The 19691-nt window shown below is 51.4% G+C and overlaps 1 protein-coding gene across 6 annotated transcripts in view; it reads left to right on the forward strand.

Moving 5' to 3' along the window:
* The window catches only part of DIP2A (disco interacting protein 2 homolog A), a 107537-nt gene extending 90290 nt beyond the window's left edge, over positions 1–17247 (forward strand). For 4 of the 6 annotated variants that reach the window (XM_017956339.3, XM_017956340.3, XM_021935412.2 and 1 more), the window contains 15 exons: positions 60–140; positions 2420–2543; positions 2826–2947; positions 3073–3184; positions 4203–4312; positions 5456–5586; positions 6092–6260; positions 6729–6899; positions 8631–8660; positions 9497–9558; positions 10409–10466; positions 12661–12735; positions 14542–14716; positions 15417–15540; positions 16227–17247. In XM_017956339.3, coding sequence (XP_017811828.1) covers positions 60–140; positions 2420–2543; positions 2826–2947; positions 3073–3184; positions 4203–4312; positions 5456–5586; positions 6092–6260; positions 6729–6899; positions 8631–8660; positions 9497–9558; positions 10409–10466; positions 12661–12735; positions 14542–14716; positions 15417–15540; positions 16227–16479 — 1797 coding nt within the window. In that variant the 3' untranslated portion in view covers positions 16480–17247. The remainder of the gene's footprint in view (positions 1–59; positions 141–2419; positions 2544–2825; positions 2948–3072; positions 3185–4202; positions 4313–5455; positions 5587–6091; positions 6261–6728; positions 6900–8630; positions 8661–9496; positions 9559–10408; positions 10467–12660; positions 12736–14541; positions 14717–15416; positions 15541–16226) is intronic. The other 2 variants (XM_017956341.3, XM_017956342.3) reach the window with 1 other exon arrangement.
* The last annotated feature ends 2444 nt before the right edge of the window (positions 17248–19691 follow it).

The raw sequence follows: 19691 nt of genomic DNA on the forward strand, positions 1-19691 counted from the left end.
CGGGTGGACGGGTGTCCATGCCCCGGAGGTGCCGGTGACCGAGTCGCCCCCTCGTGCAGTTCCTGTTCCTGGCTGACGTGCTGCAGTGGCGTGCCCACACCACTCCTGACCACCCGCTGTTCTTGCTGCTGAACGCCAAGGTGAGGCAGTGTTGCACCCACAGGGATTGGAAACACCCGGGAGCCGGTGGAGCCCTTTGCTTGTCTAGTTCCTGATGCCAGTGTCCTGGTTCTTTTCATGGTTAGAGAGTAGTGTGCCTATGGACTCAGCCCCCTTGTCTGGTGCAGTTCTCTCTGCCTGCCCTTTCCTTTGTAGGTCCCTTGTTTTCCACACATTTCACACAGTAGTATTTCTATTGATTTTGTGTTTAGCAGGAAAATTTTCATCAGCTCAAGTTTTTAAAATTAAAAACAGTATACATGTAAATATTCCTAAGTTTGTGAGCTAAAAGGAAATGTTTATTTTGTAAAAAATTAGCCATTTAGAATTTCTACATATGGTTACAACTTTTAAATAACAACTGTTGCTTCCTGCCCTGCTCCTGCTGCTTATTTGGAAATTCTCATGTGTTCCAAGTCCCTGTTGTGTGCATTCCACAATGCTAGGAGCATTCCAGAAGTCAAGAAGGGGAAACTGTAATCTTCATATTCAGGTTGTGGGCAGGAATGCAAAATGTGGAAACATAGAAAGTTAAATAATTTAAAAACCCTGCAAGACTCCCTGTCAATGCACCATACAAGCTGTAAGAACTCTTAAGCTTTGGTGTCATAAAGAGTAGGTCACTGTGGCTTAGAATATGCTGTTCTAGCTTTTGGTGCTGCTCTTTCGAATTCAAAAAATACTTAATGATGCCTACAATGTGCACAGTACACGGTAATAAGATTGAAAGGACTCCTCCTCTCAGGAGGTTTAGAATCAGTCTTTCCCGCCGGAAAACGCGGTCCGTAAATCAGTCTTTCCCGCCAGAAAACACGGTCCGTAAATCCGTCTTTCCTGCCGGAAAACGCGGTCCGTAAGGGAGACTTTGTTTTTCTGGTGTACTGGACGCATCTAGAACCATGCCCAGTAAACATTTCTTTTATGATTGATCGAGTTCTAAAGCCTGCAAGCCAGCCAGTGATTTACCATTGACCAAGGTAAAATCAGCTTATGGGGAGAACCTCAACATCAATACAGTGGAGAGATGTGACCTGGAGTGCTGGGGAGGGGCTTTGGATGGAACTGTGTAGCAGGGACTGTGAAGCAATGATGCCCAGTGGCTCAAGGCAGGAAAGGAGGCCAGTGTGGTGGGGGCCAGGTTTACCCAGGAAGGAGATGCAGATAAGGCTGGGGTCGCTGGGTTTTCCACAAGGATGCCGTGGGATCCCGGGCCTTGGGGGCTTTGAGTCCCAGTCCAGTTCTCAGGTTCTGTCCTGATGGGGCCCTGACTCTATGGACTGGCAAAGCTCCCGGGATTTGGACTCTCAGGCTCGGCCCAGCCCTTGTGTCTGGGCACAGCACGTAAGTGCGTCCACTGGTCTCTCTCTTCCACTGCCTTCTGTCAGTAGAAGCCACCAGTCAAGAAGCAGGGAGTTTGATGTTACACTGATCTGCTCTGGAGTTCTATATTCATTAGACTGATTTGCGCTTTTTATCCTCTTAAGAAGGACTAAAAAAGCTGTGAGGCCTGGCATGGGATCAGGGAGGATGAGTTTCCTGAGCAGAGAGGTAGGGTTACAAGGTGTTTCTGTTTGCACCGAACTGGTCACATGGCCCCAGTGCCCCTCCACAGAGAGACAGGGTGAATGAAGGAGCTGGTGTGGTCAGTCCTAGAGGAGACGCACGGACACTCTGAGAAAGCCGGCTGCAGATGACACAGGCCCAGGCTCAGTGCAGGTGACCTGTGGGCTTGCCAAATAATACAGTTCAGGGATGTTTGCTTATCACTTATTATTTATTTATAATGGTGGTGTATGGAATATTTTATTGAAAAGGCCAGGAAGGTCTTCTTTAGCCATGTGTTTCTGGCTCAGCCCTGGGTGAATGGAGTGCCTGCATCGCTCCCTCTTAGCTGGACCACACAGGAGATGCTTGTGTGCCTGTCCCTTCACTGCTAGTGAGAGAGTACAGATGGTGAGAAAAGACACCAGTCGTGGGCCATGTGTGGTGGCTCATGCCTGTAATCCCAGCACTTTGAGAGACTGAGGTGAGCAGATCACTTGAGGTCAGGAGTTGGAGACCAGCCTGGCCAACATGGTGAAACCCCATCTCTACCAAAAAAAGACACCAGCCACACGCCTAGGACTGACACATTGTCATTATCATGGGTCCTAATCACAAGGGGTCGTGTGCAGGGCGTGCAGGCGGTGTGCACGCACATCTGCGAACAACCCGCCTGCACGCACCAGCACACAGATGAGCTCAAAGATCGCTTTCCTAGGGCACCGTCACAAGCACTGCAACCTGTGTCCAGCTGCACAAAAGGGCTGAGAGAGTGGCTGCGGCTCTGATGGAGAAGGGAAGACTGAGTGTTGGGGACCATGTGGCTCTAGTCTACCCACCAGGTGGGCTCACTGTGGGTCTGTGCGCCTGCAGCTCTTTGTAAGCAGCCCCCTACCCTAAGCAGCACCCAGACATTCCCTCCCCGAAGCATCTTCCAAAACCAAGCTCAGCCCCTCCTCTCTGCATGTGTCTACCTCCTCAGCTCAGCTACCCCTCTGGAAACCTGAGAGTCACCCATGCCCTCCCCAGCACCACCTCCTCTCCTCTCTTGCAGGAACAGTGAACAGAGGCTGGTGGGAGCCTCTTGCGACCGGCCTCCTCACAGCCAGTCCTTGTCTCCACAGGGGTGGACCTCATCGCCGCATTCTATGGCTGCTTGTACTGTGGCTGCGTGCCCGTCACCGTGCGGCCCCCGCACCCTCAGAACCTTGGCACCACACTGCCCACCGTCAAGATGATCGTGGAGGTGCGCCTACCTGGCCCGCGGGTCAGGGTCTGTGAGTGGGAGGCTGCAAGGCTACCCTCCGCTGCCCCCTTTTCTGGGCAGTTCGAGAGGCCCCTCCCACCCACCCTTGGCCCCTCGCCATGCAGGTCAGCAAGTCTGCATGCGTCCTCACCACGCAGGCCGTCACACGGCTGCTTAGGTCCAAGGAGGCTGCTGCCGCCGTGGACATCAGGACCTGGCCCACCATCCTAGACACAGGTGCGTGCCCTCACACTGCCCAGGACCAGTCCCTTTTCCTTTCTGTGTTGTAGGGGTGGTGTTGCCTGGCTGCCGTCCAAAAACACACGAGGCAAGAGCAGTCCTGGCAGGAGCCTGGCTGACAGCAGGGGGGACCCTGTCCCATGTGTAAACCTGCGCTCCACTCAGCCCACAGCAGCCGCACCCAGTCCCAAGTGGTGTGGAGCACAGCCTTGCCCCTCTCACCCGCCTCCTGCTGGCATGGGGGCTGGCAGCTCTCTGAGGCTTTCTGCAAACGCTTTGGGGACACAGCTCCCACCGCGTGCCACCACTCCAGCATCCCTGTCCCCATCATTGGTGAATGCTGTCATGCCCCAGGAAATGCTGAGGGCCAGCAGGGCGAAGGTCAGAAACCCCCCTGGCTCCCCTCTGCTGTGGACCTGTCTCAGCCCGGGCTGGATGGGGCTGGGCCAGGGCAGCTGGTGTAGGGGAGGGAAGGCTCAGAGCTGAACAGCCGGCCAGGGCCCCAAAGCCTCATGGGCTTGCCTCAGGGGGAGCGGTGCCTGCCCTGCTGAGCCTGTGCCCAGTTGCACCCCGGGAGGCAGTGGTGTCTGGCTCATGGGGCCACGAGAACTTGATGAAGCACACAGAACCCAGAGCCCGTCCATGGCTATTTTTGCTGTGGTCGGGACTCTGGGCTCATCTGGGCTCTGCCATAGGCTCTGTGGCCTTTGGCAAGTCCCCAGTCCTCTAATCTTTCCTACTGGTCAGTGACGTGATGCCGCCTCTCCTCGCCCTGCCCCGTCCCCCATTTCCACAGGCTCAGTGTGGTCTTGGTGGGACCGGGTAGCGTTTCCATGAAGAATGAAATACGCTTTCCTGAGCACACACAGCCTGCATGGTCACGGCCCCACTGCTGTCTGAGCTCACTCTCTGCAGGACTCCCAAGGACAAATCGTGTGTCACCTCTTGCCTGTGAAAGCCCAGAGCATTCAGAATACATGCGGGAACGCTAATGTTGGTGTCTCCTGTTTAACAGATGACATCCCGAAAAAGAAGGTAGCGAGCATTTTCAGGCCCCCCTCCCCCGATGTCCTCGCATACTTGGACTTCAGCGTGTCAACCACTGGGATACTAGCAGGGGTGAAGGTAGGTCCTCTGAAATCCTGTTTGCCTCAACCCCTAGAAATCAGGAGGAGTGGACAGAAAGGATGTCAGATACAGGTTTAAACCGGCAGGTCCTTATACAAAGCACAAGGCAATAATATTGCTTCTTAAGATTTGTGTTAAACACCAGTGAAGCCTAAAATGTGATTAGCCTGGCCGGGCGTGGTGGCTCAAGCCTGTAATCCCAGCACTTTGGGAGGCCGAGGCGGGTGGATCACGAGGTCAGGAGATCGAGACCATCCTGGCTAACATGGTGAAACCCCGTCTCTACTAAAAATACAAAAAACTAGCCGGGTGTGGTGGCGGGCGCCTGTAGTCCCAGCTACTCGGAGGCTGAGGCGGGAGAATGGCGTGAACCCGGGAGGTGGAGCTTGCAGTGAGCCGAGATCGCGCCACTGCACTCCAGCCTGGGCGACAGAGCAAGACTCCGTCTCAAAAAAAAAAAAAAATGTGATTAGCCTGAGAGTAATGCATTTTCTGATGCATTATGGTCATGTCTAAACTTTCTGATCTATGACTATCTGGCTTCCAGGAACTGGTGGCTTTGAAGAATCTCTTACCTTGCTGGGAGCCAATAGCTCGATTAAAATTTTTCAGGCTGGGCGCGGTAGCTCACGCCTGTAATCCCGGCGCTTTGGGAGGCCGAGGCGGGTGGATCACAAGATCAAGAGGTGGAGACCATCCTGGCCAACGTAGTGAAACCCCGTCTGTACTAAAAATACAAAAAATTAGCTGGGCATGGTGGCGGGCGTCTGTAATCCCAGATACTCAGGAGGCTGAGGCAGGAGAATTGCTTGAACCCGGGAGGCAGAGTTTGCAGTGAGCCGAGATTGTGCCGTTGCACTTCAGCCTGGGGCGACAGAACAAGACTCTGCCTCAAAAAAAAAAAAAATTTTTTTTTAAATTCAATATCCTGAAATTTTGTTTCTAAGATTTTTAGTGTACCATTTCTTGAGTATTATTTAGGTTATATGGGGATTTGAGCCAACCGTCTTTTAAGGAAATAAATATGATGTTTGGTAGTCTAGCCATGTGGACAGCAGACGCTGCCATCCACCCTCTCTCCTCGTGCACATCACTGAATTTCATTTCCCCTTTTTTTTTGAACTTTATTTTATTCCCGAGATGTCTCACGCGGCCACAAGCGCCTTATGCCGCTCCATAAAGCTGCAGTGTGAGCTGTACCCCTCGCGGCAGATCGCCATCTGCCTCGACCCCTACTGTGGCCTTGGCTTTGCCCTGTGGTGTCTGTGCAGGTGAGTGCAGGGCCCCTGCCACCTGCCAGGTTGGAGCAGCTCGTGTGGCTCTTAGGAACCTTGGCCTTCTAAGGCACCTTTTCTGAGTGTTCAGGAAGCCGATGAGATGTGTGTGAGTGGATTTGTTTGGGGATGAAGTGGGTTGGAGTCTGAGTCTGAAATTGAGTGAAAATACAGTTTTCATTAAATACACTACCCATTATCAGTACTTGGGAAGAATCTGTTTGATTCCTTCAAACACTAGAAAGTAGTGATCCATCTCTATAAGTGAGTGCCTCTGGAGCATTGTCCCTGGATACTCTCCAAGTGTTTGGAGCAGAGCTCAGGACCCCATGCCTGCCATCCCCCAACGTTCACCCCGTGGCAAGTTTTCCACCAAACTCCCCTACCTGGCATCAGAACAGAATCATGCCACTGTCGTGGCTGGAAAAGAAGTGTCCTTGAGGAAGGGAAGAGTGGAGTGCCCGGTGGGCAGGTGGAGCCTCACGAGCCTTCCTTCTCGCAGTGTCTACTCGGGACACCAATCAGTGCTGGTGCCCCCGCTGGAGCTGGAGAGCAATGTGTCCCTGTGGCTGTCAGCCGTCAGCCAGTACAAGGCCCGCGTCACCTTCTGCTCCTACTCTGTGATGGAGATGTGCACCAAGGGCCTGGGCGCACAGACGGGTGTCCTCAGGGTGAGTGCCCAGACCCAGGCTTCTGAGTGTGCTGTAGACCACAGCCCTGGGAAGTTTAAAAACAACAAAACAAAACAAGACTCCCAAGGCCCCTCCCTGCAGTTGGAAGAAGTAGAGAAAAACCTTTCCCACTACGGGCCCTGTGTACACATCCCTCCTCCACGGCTCACCTGTCTCTGCAGCTCCACACCCCGAAGGAGAGGCGGGTGTGGGAGTAGGGCAGGGTCCCTGCGAGATGGCAGGGTGGAGGTCTGGCTGTGTGGGAGGGCAGGTGTGGGATGCAGGTCAGATGGAATCCTCTAGTGCGTCCACACTTAGGATTCTATGGGACAGACACAGCCTGCAGAGAGGAGGTTGGTGTCCAGCTCCACCTCTGTGTGCCCACTCGGAGATTTCCCAAGACAGTGCCCAGGGCCCTGGCAACTCACAGGGCTGTGGCTGTGGCCTGACTGCTCCCCCCTCCCGCAGATGAAGGGGGTGAACCTGTCATGTGTGCGCACGTGCATGGTGGTCGCCGAGGAGCGGCCCAGGATTGCGCTGACCCAGTCCTTCTCCAAGCTCTTCAAGGACCTGGGCCTGCCGGCCCGCGCCGTAAGCACCACGTTCGGGTGCAGGGTCAACGTGGCCATCTGCCTCCAGGTGAGGCGCTGGGGCCTGTGGTTCTCGAAAGCTTGCTGTTGGCAGCGTGGAGACCAAGCTTCCCAGCTGTTAATGTGCAATTTTGTGCCTGCCTGATCTCTTTCTCCTTCTCTGAGCCTTTGATGTTTCATTTCCACGTAATATTTTAGCTTCAAGAGTTTTATTTTTGGCCGGGCGCGGTGGCTCAAGCCTGTAATCCCAGCACTTTGGGAGGCTGAGACGGGCGGATCACGAGGTCAGGAGATCAAGACCATCCTGGCGAACACGGGAAACCCCGTCTCTACTAAAAAATACAAAAAAACTAGCCAGGCGAGGTGGCGGGCGCCTGTAGTCCCAGCTACTCGGGAGGCTGAGGCAGGAGAATGGCGTAAACCCGGGAGGCGGAGCTTGCAGTGAGCTGAGATCCGGCCACTGCACTCCAGCCTGGGCGACTGAGTGAGACTCCGTCTCAAAAAAAAAAAAAAAAAAAAGAGTTTTATTTTTAAAGATATTCTATTCTAGTTGAACAAAGGCTTATTTGGAAAAAAACACAAATTGTTTTTGAACAGTGACTAATATCTTACCTGTAAGACTCTCGAAGTTAGATATAATACACAGCTAAGTTCTTAAAGCAAGATTGAACTTACTGTTTTAAGATATCTAGCAATATTAAATTGAAACATTAATAAATGTAATTTGTATTGACTCATTCATTTTTGAAACCTTGAAATGTCTTATTAAAAGGAAGCACCAAGTTTCAGGCCAGGAGTGGTGGCTCATGCCTATAATCCCAGCACTTTGGGAGGCCGAGACAGGCGGATCACCTGAGGTCAGGAATTCGAGACCAGCCTGGACAATATGATGAGACCCCGTCTCTACTAAAAATACAAAAATTAGCTGGCTGGTGGTGTGTGCCTGTGGTCCCGGCTACTTGGGAGGTTGACGCACTAGAATTGCTTGAACCGGGGAAGAGGAGGTTGTAGTGAGCCGAGATCTCACCGCTGCACTCCAGCCTGGGTGACAGAGCGAGACCCTGTCTCAAACAAACAACAAAAAAAAAGCACCAAGTTTCAGAGATTAAAGAGCTCATGGCAATTCTGTTTACTGCTTCCTCAGATAGCTACAGCTATTTCTCAGATTTTGTACTAGTATCTCAATTTCCTTTCTTTCTAAAAACATCTTAAAACCAAATAGCTTTTTAGATAACCCTACATATTGAATACCTTATTCACCCACATTGCACAAAAATAGCTGGAAGGAAATGGCACCTGTCCATGCCAGAGCAGGGCTGAGTGCAGGTCTGTCTCTGTTTCCAAAGTGTTTGCTTGGCCTTGTGCCTCCCTGTCACAGTGGCAGTGCACGCAGGGCAGGGTGGCAGCTCTGCTCACACCCTCTTCCCCACAAAAAGACCCCTGACCACTCAAGCCTCACACGCCTGTCACACAGCAGAGATCGGGCCTTTTGTGAGCTCGCTTCCTGCTGTAGGCTGTGGCTGAGCGTGGGTGCCGGCCTGTGTATTAGTGGCTCTGCGTCTGCAAGCCTGGGGCCTCCTTGCTAGACGTCGGAAGGGTGTGGACGCCACATGTGATTGCGGAAATGAAGTTAATGGATGTTCACATTTGCTCTTTAAGATACAGAGGTGGGTTTTGCTCTCTCTTTCCCTGTGTTTCTCATGTGGCTGCTGCTTCTGTGTGTGTTTCCTGTGGCTGTCTCCTCCCTGTCTCACTCTGCTGCCTCCTTGGCCTCTGTCAGCCCAACAGGCTGGGAAAGCTGGCTGAGCAGGTATGACCTTGACCTTGACCTTGTTGGTGCCTCTGTGCTTCCCCCCCCACGAGTTCATGTGACTTTCTCGTGAATTCTAGACAAACATGTTTCTTTTGCTGTCTTACTTTGTTCACAGTGGATATTACTTGACATATTACAAAAGCTCCCTTGTAACCAAATTTAAAAGTAAAACTATTTTCAAAAAATGTTAATGCTCATAGTATTGCCTTGGGAGGAAGGGCTCTGTTTAATTCCAGAGCAGACATAGTTTATGTTGTCTGGGATCTTTAAGGGTGATGTTGATCAGCGTACTCATTTAATTTGATGTTCCTTATTGAATAAAATGACACATAATGTCCGTTAGTCGGGATTAATGTTAACTGTAAGGTTCAGAAAGGAAAGGAGTAGAAAGGTGAAGACTGCCGTCCATCTCACCTGGGTGAGTCTCGGCTGCAAGCAGTCCCCAGTAGAATTAGACTGGTTGGTGAGAGGCCAGGCCCTGCCTGACAGCATGGTGGAAATGCCCCTCAAATCCTAATGGTGTTTTCATCACAGCAAGAGACCAGTGGGAATAGAAAGTTGTTAGAGCTGAAATGTGAAGTGGCATGATTTGGTGTTTTCAGAGTCATTGACTGTTTCACTCAATATTATCAAGCTCTGTGGATGTTTGGATGGAAAGCATCAGCCTGCCTGGGGGACCTCGAACCCCTAGGCAGACTTGCTGCAGGGAGCAGAGCGGCTCCCTTCTTGGGTGTCCCCGGGGGCCAGGGAGGAGCTGCCATGCAGCTGTGCCTGTGCAAACAAGATGAAAGTGAGGCCCCTGAACAGAAGTTCCTCTGCTGCTCTCCTTCCAGGGCACAGCTGGCCCAGACCCCACAACCGTCTACGTGGACATGCGGGCACTGCGCCATGACAGGTAATGTTCCCAGCCTGCCTGGGCCCCATTCATACCCAGTGGCAAAGTGGTGCGGACCAGGTCTGCGCTGACTGTGCACCCCTGGGACCCAGGCATTAGAGGACAGCTGGGCCAAGTCAGGCCTACCCGGGCACCTGGATAGGCACATGAGAGGACAGCTGGCTACACTGGGCCATCTGCACCAACAGGAAGAGGAGAGCTGTGAGCCTCCTCTTCCCAGGGGAGCTCAGTGTCTGTCTCTGTGCACCCGCGTCCCCGGGGCTGCAGTTAACATCCCTGTATCTGTCACACAGCCAGGAAGAGTAAGAGTGACCCCTGTGACATTTGGTTTTTTAGAGGGATAGGCAAGTAATCCGTCTACTGGCAAGAACATTTCTTACCTGATGCTGTCATAGAATCTGACTTAGTTTTCAACTTGATAACCGATGTGGTGCATACAGCGTGTGCTTGCTGGTCTGTGGTCAGGTGTGTATCAGGGCCTGTCCCAGCTTTGAAGCTCAGATCCCAGTCCTGGGTTCTCAAGTATGGCCACACTGTAGCTTGATGTAAACACTAGGTTTAGCTTACTGGGTGCCAGGGGCCTGCTGGGTTCAAGGAGGACCTAAAAGAAATGTAGAGTGAGCTGCTGTGAGCACATGGGGTGGGTCGTGAGTGCATGAGGGTGGCAGCACTTGGGACCGCAGCGTGGTTGGGGTGTCCCTGCCATTCGTGGCAGGTGTGCTGTGGAAAGGTTGACATCCTGGCTGTTGTCAGCAGACCCTCAGAGTGATCATTTCCAACCTCATGATCTGCCCTTTTAGACATACCTGTGGAGTAAATTACATACTGAAATTGTTCCCTTGATTTTTAGGGTACGTTTGGTAGAACGGGGTTCTCCGCACAGCCTGCCATTGATGGAGTCTGGAAAGGTAGTGGAAACCAAGACGTGTGCATTCTGAGCCGTGTCTGAGACGTCCGTCTGAAGCATCACCCCGTGGAGGGTGCTGGGGGCTGTGGCTCGGATGAACACGGGTTGACTTCTGGTTGGGGTGGGCTTGGCTGCTGCAGAAGCCGCCTTCCCTGCTTTGTGACTGGGATATAGAATTACTTAGTTACGTCTTTAAACACACGTCTGAGCTCAGAGCCAAGAAAGGGAGAACTTCAGGTACAGGAATAAAGAACTCCCACTGGGTGGGTGGCAGGCCTCAGTCCTCCGGGGCCAGGGCCATGGAGGCAGGGTCCGGCCCACCTACACATCAGTGGAGTGGCCCTGACCCTAAATTGGAGATGGCAAAATCTCATGCCCTAGTTTAGGGTGTCAGCAGGGAAGAGGCCCCCAGAGCCTGTAGGGGATCTGGGGGATCCTGAGATGGCCTGAGGACTCCCAGGAAAGAACTGAGATGCTGCAAGGGGTCAGCAGATATAGGCACAGAACAGCATCCTCTGAATGGTTCAAAGGAAGGAGGTGTGAACCTCCTTTGGTTCAGGAAAGGTTCAAAGGAAGGAGGAAAAGCCACACAGCCCAGGAAGGCAGCATGAAGAGTATGCCAGGCTTGATGTGAGTGGGCAGCTGCTGCACATCCAGCGGGGGCCGCGGGGGCCCTGGTGCCTTCACAACCCCAGAGACAAGAGAAGGAGATTGGCCACCCTGACTCCGTTCATTGCCGTGGCCACAGCCACCTGTGGGGAGTCAGAGACGGGCCCAGAGGGACCCAGCCAAGCCACGTGATGTCCAGCACACAGACTCCTGCAGGGCAGCAGGGGTGAGACTGGGGACAGAAGGCACAGCTGCTGTGAGGGTCTCGAGGTGGGAGCTACTGGGAGAACGGTGGGACTGGGCTGAGTGTGGGGAGCAGGAGTGAGTGAGTGAGTGAACTCACATGCAGGTGCAGGGGCTTGAAAAGCTCCCATCCCATGTCCCTTGTGACAGTCACTTTAGGAAGTAGACCAGCCGAGAGTGGAGTTGGGTGAGCTTAGTGGACAGCACATCTGTGGGAGCCAGGGCTGCTGCATGTCCTCCCTTCTCTGAGCACAGGGACATGTGAGCCGCCATCGCCAGAGCTCTGCATCATCCTTGGTGTAAACTCAGCGGGTTTCTCTGGGTCGTGGGGCCTCCACGCCGCTCTTTTCAGTGGCTGTTCCTGCCCTGCCATGTACAGCTGCACTGTAATTGTTTCACTCACCCCCTTTTATTGGACATTCTTTCCTGTTTTGCTGTTACAATCACTTGGGCCTGATAGGTTTGTGTCCTGGAAAGAGCTCTGGTTTTGGGGCTTAGCTGGGACATGCAGGGCGAAGATGGAGGCTCCAACAGCATCTGGGGAAACAGAACAGTCCCACCCGCCGGGGAGGGTCTGGTGCTGACCACAGCTCACACCTCCCTGTGGCCGGGGAGGGTCTGGTGCTGACCACAGCTCACACCTCCCTGTGGCCGGGCAGGGTCTGGTGCTGACCACAGCTCACACCTCCCTGTGGCCCCTCGTCCCCTCCTCCTGCCAGGAGTGCGACTGCCCCCATTTCATACGTGAGGAAACTGAGGACACAGAACAAGCATCCAGGTCTTGTGCAGTCAGGTGGTCCGACCTGAGCCCAGTGAGGGAACACTGGGACTGGGCCTGGGAGGCCAGGTAAGAGATGGTGGCTTCTTGCCTCTGAATTGGCACAGAGCCAGTGCTCAGTGGTTGGACTGACTCGGAGTCACGGGCAGGAAGAACTTCCTCGTGGTCAGGTTCCTGGCTGAGAACTAGGACAGACATGTGCCTCCTGCAGGGCTGGGCACAGCAGGGTTACTGCACCCCTGGATGTGTGCCCGTGAGGTGCGCTGGCATCACCTGGCTGATTGTCTTCGTAGCCTTGGTGACCCTCTGCCCCTCCTGACACCCAAATATGGGGTCCCGTCTTAGGAGCTGGAGTCATTTTGCTAAGAGTCACAACTTATTTCTATTGACATCTCTTTTTCAAAATTCGAAGTCAAATTTGGAGCAGCCTCTAAACTTCCTGACCTGACATAAGCACGTCAGTCCTGCAGGCCAACTTCCGAGGGACGTTATTTTAACGTCACTGAATCAAGAGAGTCTCGTGCCATGTTTTCTTTAACAAGGGACATAGCTCTCCTCCTTCCAGATCCTCCCTGGCGTGAAGGTCATCATCGCACACACTGAGACCAAAGGACCCTTGGGAGACTCACACCTGGGAGAGGTGAGCTGAGGGCAGGGGCCCATGGGAGGGGCTGGAGCGCTCCAGCCTCACCGGCTTCATCTTCCTTCTCTTTCTGCTTCAGATTTGGGAATTCTAAACTGTGGAATAGCACTTGCCTTTGGGAATCTACCGGAAACCACTTGGCCCTTCCCCCATGTACCTCCCAGACCCAGTTCCTATGTAGGATTTTGGGGTACTGTGGGACAAACTGCCTCATCCCTAGGTTGACCTAACCAACAGAGGGGAACCCCCAAGTTTGAGGGCACTGACAGGTGGGAGGAGCTGCACAGGCACCAGTGGCAGCATGGAAAACAGCTACCTTGTGCAGGACCCAGCAGCTGCTACTTAAAACGTGGTCCCTGGCACCCAGGCAGAAGCACAGACCCGGGGGAGCTGGTGATAGAGAACTCTGCTCCAGAAGAGTTCAAGGCCTCCACCTGCCCTGGGAGGTTCGGAGAGCTCAGAGCCCTCGTCCTGAGGGTGCAGGTGGAAGGTGTAGGTCTCCCTGAGAACACGGAGGCTATACAGGAATCCATTGGGTTGAAATGTCTACATGTATTGCACGTATATCTTGCTGTAATTTGGGACAGGCACGACTCATTATTTATGGGCAGCGGTGGCAGCTTGACATGCAGTCATGTCCCGAACGTGCAGATTGATCTGTTGTCATGAGAGCTTAGGACTCACGTTCCTAGTCCTATCCTCTTGGGGAATGTGCTGTCAAATTGATGTCTTCAGACCAGGCGGGCACAGGCATCATTTGTGGGCTCTGCTGTGAAGCCAGACTGGGGGCTTCCAGCAAGCCGTGCCCAGTGGGAAATCACTCAGCCTCAGCTGGCTTCTTCTGACTGGGACAAGGGTGTGAGCGTGTGACCCCTCAGGTGGTCTTAAACTGTGTCCTGATGGGAAGGTGTCCTGGGTCCCAATCCTGAGTGTGGATGAGTGAGGGACCCTCCCCTCAACCATCCCACTTCTGGACAGCCAAACCCAGGTCTGTAAGTCAAGGGTGTGCCCCCAGGAGATGGCGAGTCTGAGCCGGGAATGGGGACCCACCCCTCATGGCAGATGCTCAAGGGAAACGCCCCTGTTGGCCACCCCCTTCTCTTTCAGACGCTGCCATGCAGGGGCGTGTTAGAGCCAGTTGAACTGACTGTAGGTTCTGGACGGACTCTGTGTCTAGAAGGGCCCCGTGACACTTGGTCCTGCAGGCACAGGCCTCTGGTCCCTTGGTCTCTGCATGGATGCACACAAATGCTTACATGTGTGTAGATATGCGGGTGCACGCAAACATGTGAACAGACTGGTGGACACACACGTGCACATGGATAGTGGACGCACACACACGCATGGGGCTGACGTTAACCCTGGGACGTGCTGTCTGCTTTCAGGGCCTCTGTCTTGCCATGAGTCTGAGCAGCCACATGCTCTCCACTCTGTAAGGACCCTCATTCCTTCAGCCTGCCCCTGTTGTGGGATTTGGGTTGCTGCCAGCCTCTCTTATTGCCAACAGTAGTTGGATGTGAGGAAGGTGGAATTGCCCCTGTCTACTTACCCACGTAGGATAGAGTCCTACAGATGCCATTCTTGGGTCAAAGGAAGAAACAGTATTTAAGGAGAGAAAAGTTATGTTTGCTTTCTGTGCCTGTAATTTAACTTAGTTCATAAAATAAGAGACAATGGATATTATCCACCCGACGTCGTTCAGTGTTTTCTGGAGCATTATTCTTGGCCAGTGGATGTCTCGTGACAGAATCTGAACTCGGCGGTTGGTGACACTTCACATTCTTGTCCTCTGGGCCCCACCAGATCTGGGTAAGCAGCCCCCACAATGCCACCGGCTACTACACCGTCTATGGGGAGGAGGCGCTTCATGCCGACCACTTCAGTGCCCGGCTGAGTTTTGGAGACACACAGACCATCTGGGCAAGGACTGGCTACCTTGGCTTCCTTCGACGAACAGAGCTCACCGATGCCAGTGGAGGTGAGGGGTTGTGGTGAAGTCCCACGTGAGTGCTGTGCGGGGAGGATCTGGGCTCCCCAAGAGCTTGGTCACCTGCTGGCACACCTCACTCCTTGCTGTGGTCTGGTATTGTTCAGTGTGGGGGAAAGATACTCTGACAGCGGTTTTCTCTGAAAATACTGGTTTCCCTCCATGACTGCCCCTCGCTATCCTTGGGACCTTGGCCTCTGCTAAGGGGTGGGGGGATGGTGTTGGTGATAAGGCTACCAGGCTCCTCAGGGAGGCCTCCTCCTCTCTGCCAGGCCGGCCTCTCTGCCACTGTGTCTTTACCAGTGGCTTTCCCATGCACAACCCATTCAAAGTTGTGGCCAATGTCCAGAGGACTCTGTGCAGCCACCACAAGCTGGCCAGATAAGGCAGAACTTTTGGTAGCTCCTATAGATAGTGTCCCGTTCCCAGAGATAAAAGTTATTTTTAATAACACGCTCACACTTGCTGTAACTTTCCTGAGGTGGTTCCATGCTGCAGAGATAACAGCCTGCACTGCCAGTACCTCCATCACACTCTCTGCATGTGGTGTGGGACCTCATGATGTTTGAGCTGAGACCTCCCTGTGCCTGAGAGCCCCCGGTTGGGCTCAGAGGATACGAGCCCATGCCTCGGCCCATGCCTCTGCATGCCTCGGCTTTCTGGGCACGTGTAAACCACACACTGTTCACAGGGCGGCATGATGCACTGTATGTCGTTGGGTCTCTGGATGAAACTCTGGAGCTCAGAGGCATGCGGTACCACCCCATCGACATCGAGACCTCTGTCATCCGAGCACACAGGAGCATCGCTGAGTGGTAAGAGCCCAGGTGGAGGGCGGCTCCACATGGTCCATACAGCCCTTCCTCTGTGCGTGAGTGCTGTGCATCGGTTGGAGCAGAGCCGAGGACTGCTGGGCCTGAGCACAGGCCTCCTGCATTGTCATCCTGGTCTGCAGTGGAGCTGGGTGCCATGTAGACGAACCCTGTCTACCTTGGGCATTGCCAGAGAGGGCTGAGGACTTCTTGTGGGTCCTCCCTCTGGATGTACTCTGCACAGCATGGTACCAGAGCACACCTTGCTGCCTTTGTTTGGGTTTGGCTTGTTGTTTTCTCCGTTTCCTTATGAGTTGTAAGCCAAGAGATTGTCCCCAAATGCACAGGCAAAAGGTAAGGTTTCCACAGGTCTCATCCTAAAGTGTTTCTGCTTTTAATGTGTTTCTCACATGGTTGTGACTCCTGATTCCTTCACCTGTGGGGAACTTGTGTTGGGACAGGTACAGCTTTCAGCATCAGATAATGCTCCTGATTCTCAGTAAAAGCTTTAGTTGGAATAGACATCCTGTAAAATGGATCTGGCCTGATCTTTAGGTTGTGAATAGCCTTAAATAGCTCTGTGACATCAGTGTGCTTTGCTCTTCCTTGTGCCACCCTTTCCCAAGCATTCATTGGCCCCTGTGGCCTGTGCCTGTGTCCGTGTGACCCCATCTGTCTTTCCTCTGCAGTGCCGTGTTCACCTGGACCAACCTGCTGGTGGTGGTGGTGGAGCTGGATGGGCTCGAGCAGGATGCCCTGGACCTGGTGGCCCTGGTGACTAACGTGGTGCTGGAGGAGCACTACCTGGTCGTGGGCGTCGTGGTCATTGTGGACCCAGGGGTGATCCCTATCAACTCTCGGGGTGAGAAGCAGCGCATGCACCTGCGGGACGGCTTCCTGGCTGACCAGCTGGACCCCATCTATGTGGCCTACAACATGTGAGCGCAGCACCCCAGACCGGGTGCCGGAGACGAATGAGCTCCAGCAGTCCAAGGTGATGTGGGAAGACACTGCAGAGCCCACGCACCGGGACTCGCCCCTTCCTGTGCTCTTACAGATCCCTCTCAGCAGTTCCCTGCATCTCCTTTTAGAAAGCACTTCCTGAATTATTTAAAGAAATATTTTGAATCTGCCAAGTACATTTACAAAAACACAGATGCTGGTATTTTAACAGATGGAGAGACAAGGAAAGGAAAGGAAAGGAAAGGCCTGGCGTGGGCATTGTGAGGAATCACAGGCACCGAGGTTGTTCTCTGCTGTACTGCAAGTTTGCACTTTCTTTAGGCTAAAAATGTAGTTCCTGATTTTTAAAATTCAGTTATTTATTCTCACTTCAAATGACAAGTTCATATATAGAAATTACGGAGAGAAACTTGAGACCATTTACAGAGAGAAACTTGATTCTGGGAAGATAGCAGAGTACAAACCAGCTGCCTCACTTCTGTTTCACAGGGAGGCTGATGGAAAGGAAGCAAGCTGGACCCATCCTCCCTGCTCACAGAGCACTATGGTCACACGCAGTGCCTGCTCTGCCAGTTTTGTTATTGAAAGAGTTGTGCTGGCTGGGCGCAGTGGCTCTCGCCTGTAATCCCAGCACTTTGGGAGGCCAAGGCGGGTGGATCAAGAGGTCAGGAGATCGAGACCATCCTGGCTAACACGGAGAAACCCCGTCTCTACTAAAAATACAAAAAATTAGCCAGATGCCGGGCGTGGTGGCTCAAGCCTGTAATCCCAGCACTTTGGGAGGCCGAGACGGGTGGATCACGAGGTCAGGAGATCGAGACCATCCTGGCTAACATGGTGAAACCCTGTCTCTACTAAAAAATACAAAAAAAAAAAAAAAAAAAAAACTAGCTGGGTGAGGTGGCGGGCGCCTGTAGTCCCAGCTACTCGGGAGGCTGAGGCAGGAGAATGGCGGGAACCCGGGAGGCAGAGCTTGCAGTGAGCTGAGATCCGGCCACTGCACTCCAGCCTGGGCTACAGAGCGAGACTCCGTCTCACAAAAAAAAAAAAAAAAGCCAGATGTGGTGGTGGGCGCCTGTAGTCCCAGTTACTCGGGAGGCTGAGGCAGGAGAATGGTGTGAACCTGGGAGGCGGAGCTTGCAGTGAACCAAGATCATGCCTCTCGCCACTGCATTCTAGCCTGGGTGACAGAGCGAGATGCCGTTTAAAAACAAAAAACAAAGGTGTGCTGCTTGTCAGCATATATTGTTGTTGTCATGGACACTCAGTAAGTGCCATTTTGGACTGCCAAGTTTAGATGCTTTGTTTCAGAAACATAAGCCAGCATTTAGTTTTAAATCACTTTCCTGGTTTGTAACTTGATGCTGTTTAGTTAAATTGCTAGTTTTCCTAACACTACAATATTAATTCTTCTCGTGGAAGTGTACTGATGTATTATTTTTATTCCAAGTCAGCAGATTTGGAAGCATTGGTGGTAAAGTCTAAGGTTTTCATATCCATAGTGCTGTTTGGTGAGTACCAGCAGTACAGTTGAGGGGAGCAGGGAACAGCGTTGCCCCGTATTGAAGGTGGAGACATTTACATTCTTCACTGCCTTTCACATTTTGAGTTGTGTGCCTATAAAATTTGGCCAAACCATTTTATTATTTTGTTCAAACTTGACTAAGCTGAGTGATCTAAAATTATACAGAACCTAAATCAGAGAATGTAAAGTCCTTTAGTTACTTCTAAGAATTTGAAGTCAAGCACGAATCTAAGATATAGATTATTTTTATATAGCTAATTAAGAGTATGTTATGAAATTGTTCGGTTTTTGGGGTATTGAGGGTGGAAAATTTTGTGAATCATGCATGCTTCACAGAAACAACCAGGTTTTTCCAGAATTAGTCTGGATCAGTGCCTAACAAAGCTGTTATTAATTCTCCACACATAAACCTGGCTAACTGGGCCAGCTCTCATGTTTTACTCCTGTCTGGCTACAAATAGCACTGTGCATAGTAGCCCTGTTTCCCCATGGTGGACTGTGGTAAAGTATGTTGTGACATACTGGAATTCTAATAACCCTGTTGTAATTATGTACAGAATCTATGTAACTTATTGTTGACATACAGAGGTTTGGGCAGTAGTCTAACGGACATTCCTTACAATAGAATGGCTGGGAAGGGAAAGAAAAAAAAAGCTACCTAACTCCAATCTTGATGTTGTAGTTTTATAGCAAACAAAAATTGTCAGCTTTTTGTATTGAAAGGTCAGTGGTGGTAAGACAAGGTGTCTTGTAAATTAAGATTTTAAGAAGTGCATTAAAATGTTTTAGAATTACTCTGGGAATTCTGTATATCATACTAAAATTTTTATATCATTATGTTAATAAAAGTTATTGACTTTGTAATTCTGCATTTTGAAATGTGTGAAAAGGGTTTTTAAATTACCCCGAATAGGATGTAATAGGATGTATTTTATTTTGCTTTTTTTTTTCTGACTATAAAAGCAATTATGCTTATAGCATAAAATCTAGAAAGCACATTAAAGTACAAAGAAAATTAAAATTTCTTATTCTACCTCTGAGTAAATAGCAGCATTCGTATGTGACATAAACCCTCTCAGGGATTTATTTTTTTTCTTCTTAAAAATTTTTTACAAAATTAGGATCAAGTGCTTTTTTAAATAATTTGCTTTTGTACTTAATAAATTATAGACTTTTAAGTCTATTACATATATTCTTCTACGTTTCAATGGCTGTATTTTACAAGTGTGCCATGAGTAAATGTAGTATTTGCTGTATTGCTGTACATCAGTGTTGTTTCAACAGGACCACAGCCTTCTTTCAGATGCACGTTTACACTGCCATGATTGCAGTTACTGCCTTGAGCTCAGTTCCTATAGGTAGAGTGAGTGGGTCAGAGTTCACGCCAGGTTTGAAGCTTTGGGTACCTGCTGCCCTCCAGAAGGGCAGGGTGACAGCATGGAAAAGGCCTCTTTGCAGTTGCCAAGCAATGTTGGCAGTGGACATGTGCTCAAGATTAAAATAACTCTAACAATTTGATAGGCAAATAAGTGGTGTGTCTGGTCATGTTGAATATGTCCTCATTTGTTCATGGCCATTTTTAGTTCTTATCTGATGTATTTTGTTCAGATTTGGCAGTTTTTATGGTCAAGTTTTTTCATACTGACATGTAGGAGTCTCTATTAAG

This window comes from Papio anubis, chromosome 4 (assembly GCF_008728515.1).
Source record: "Papio anubis isolate 15944 chromosome 4, Panubis1.0, whole genome shotgun sequence".
NCBI lineage: Eukaryota > Metazoa > Chordata > Mammalia > Primates > Cercopithecidae > Papio > Papio anubis.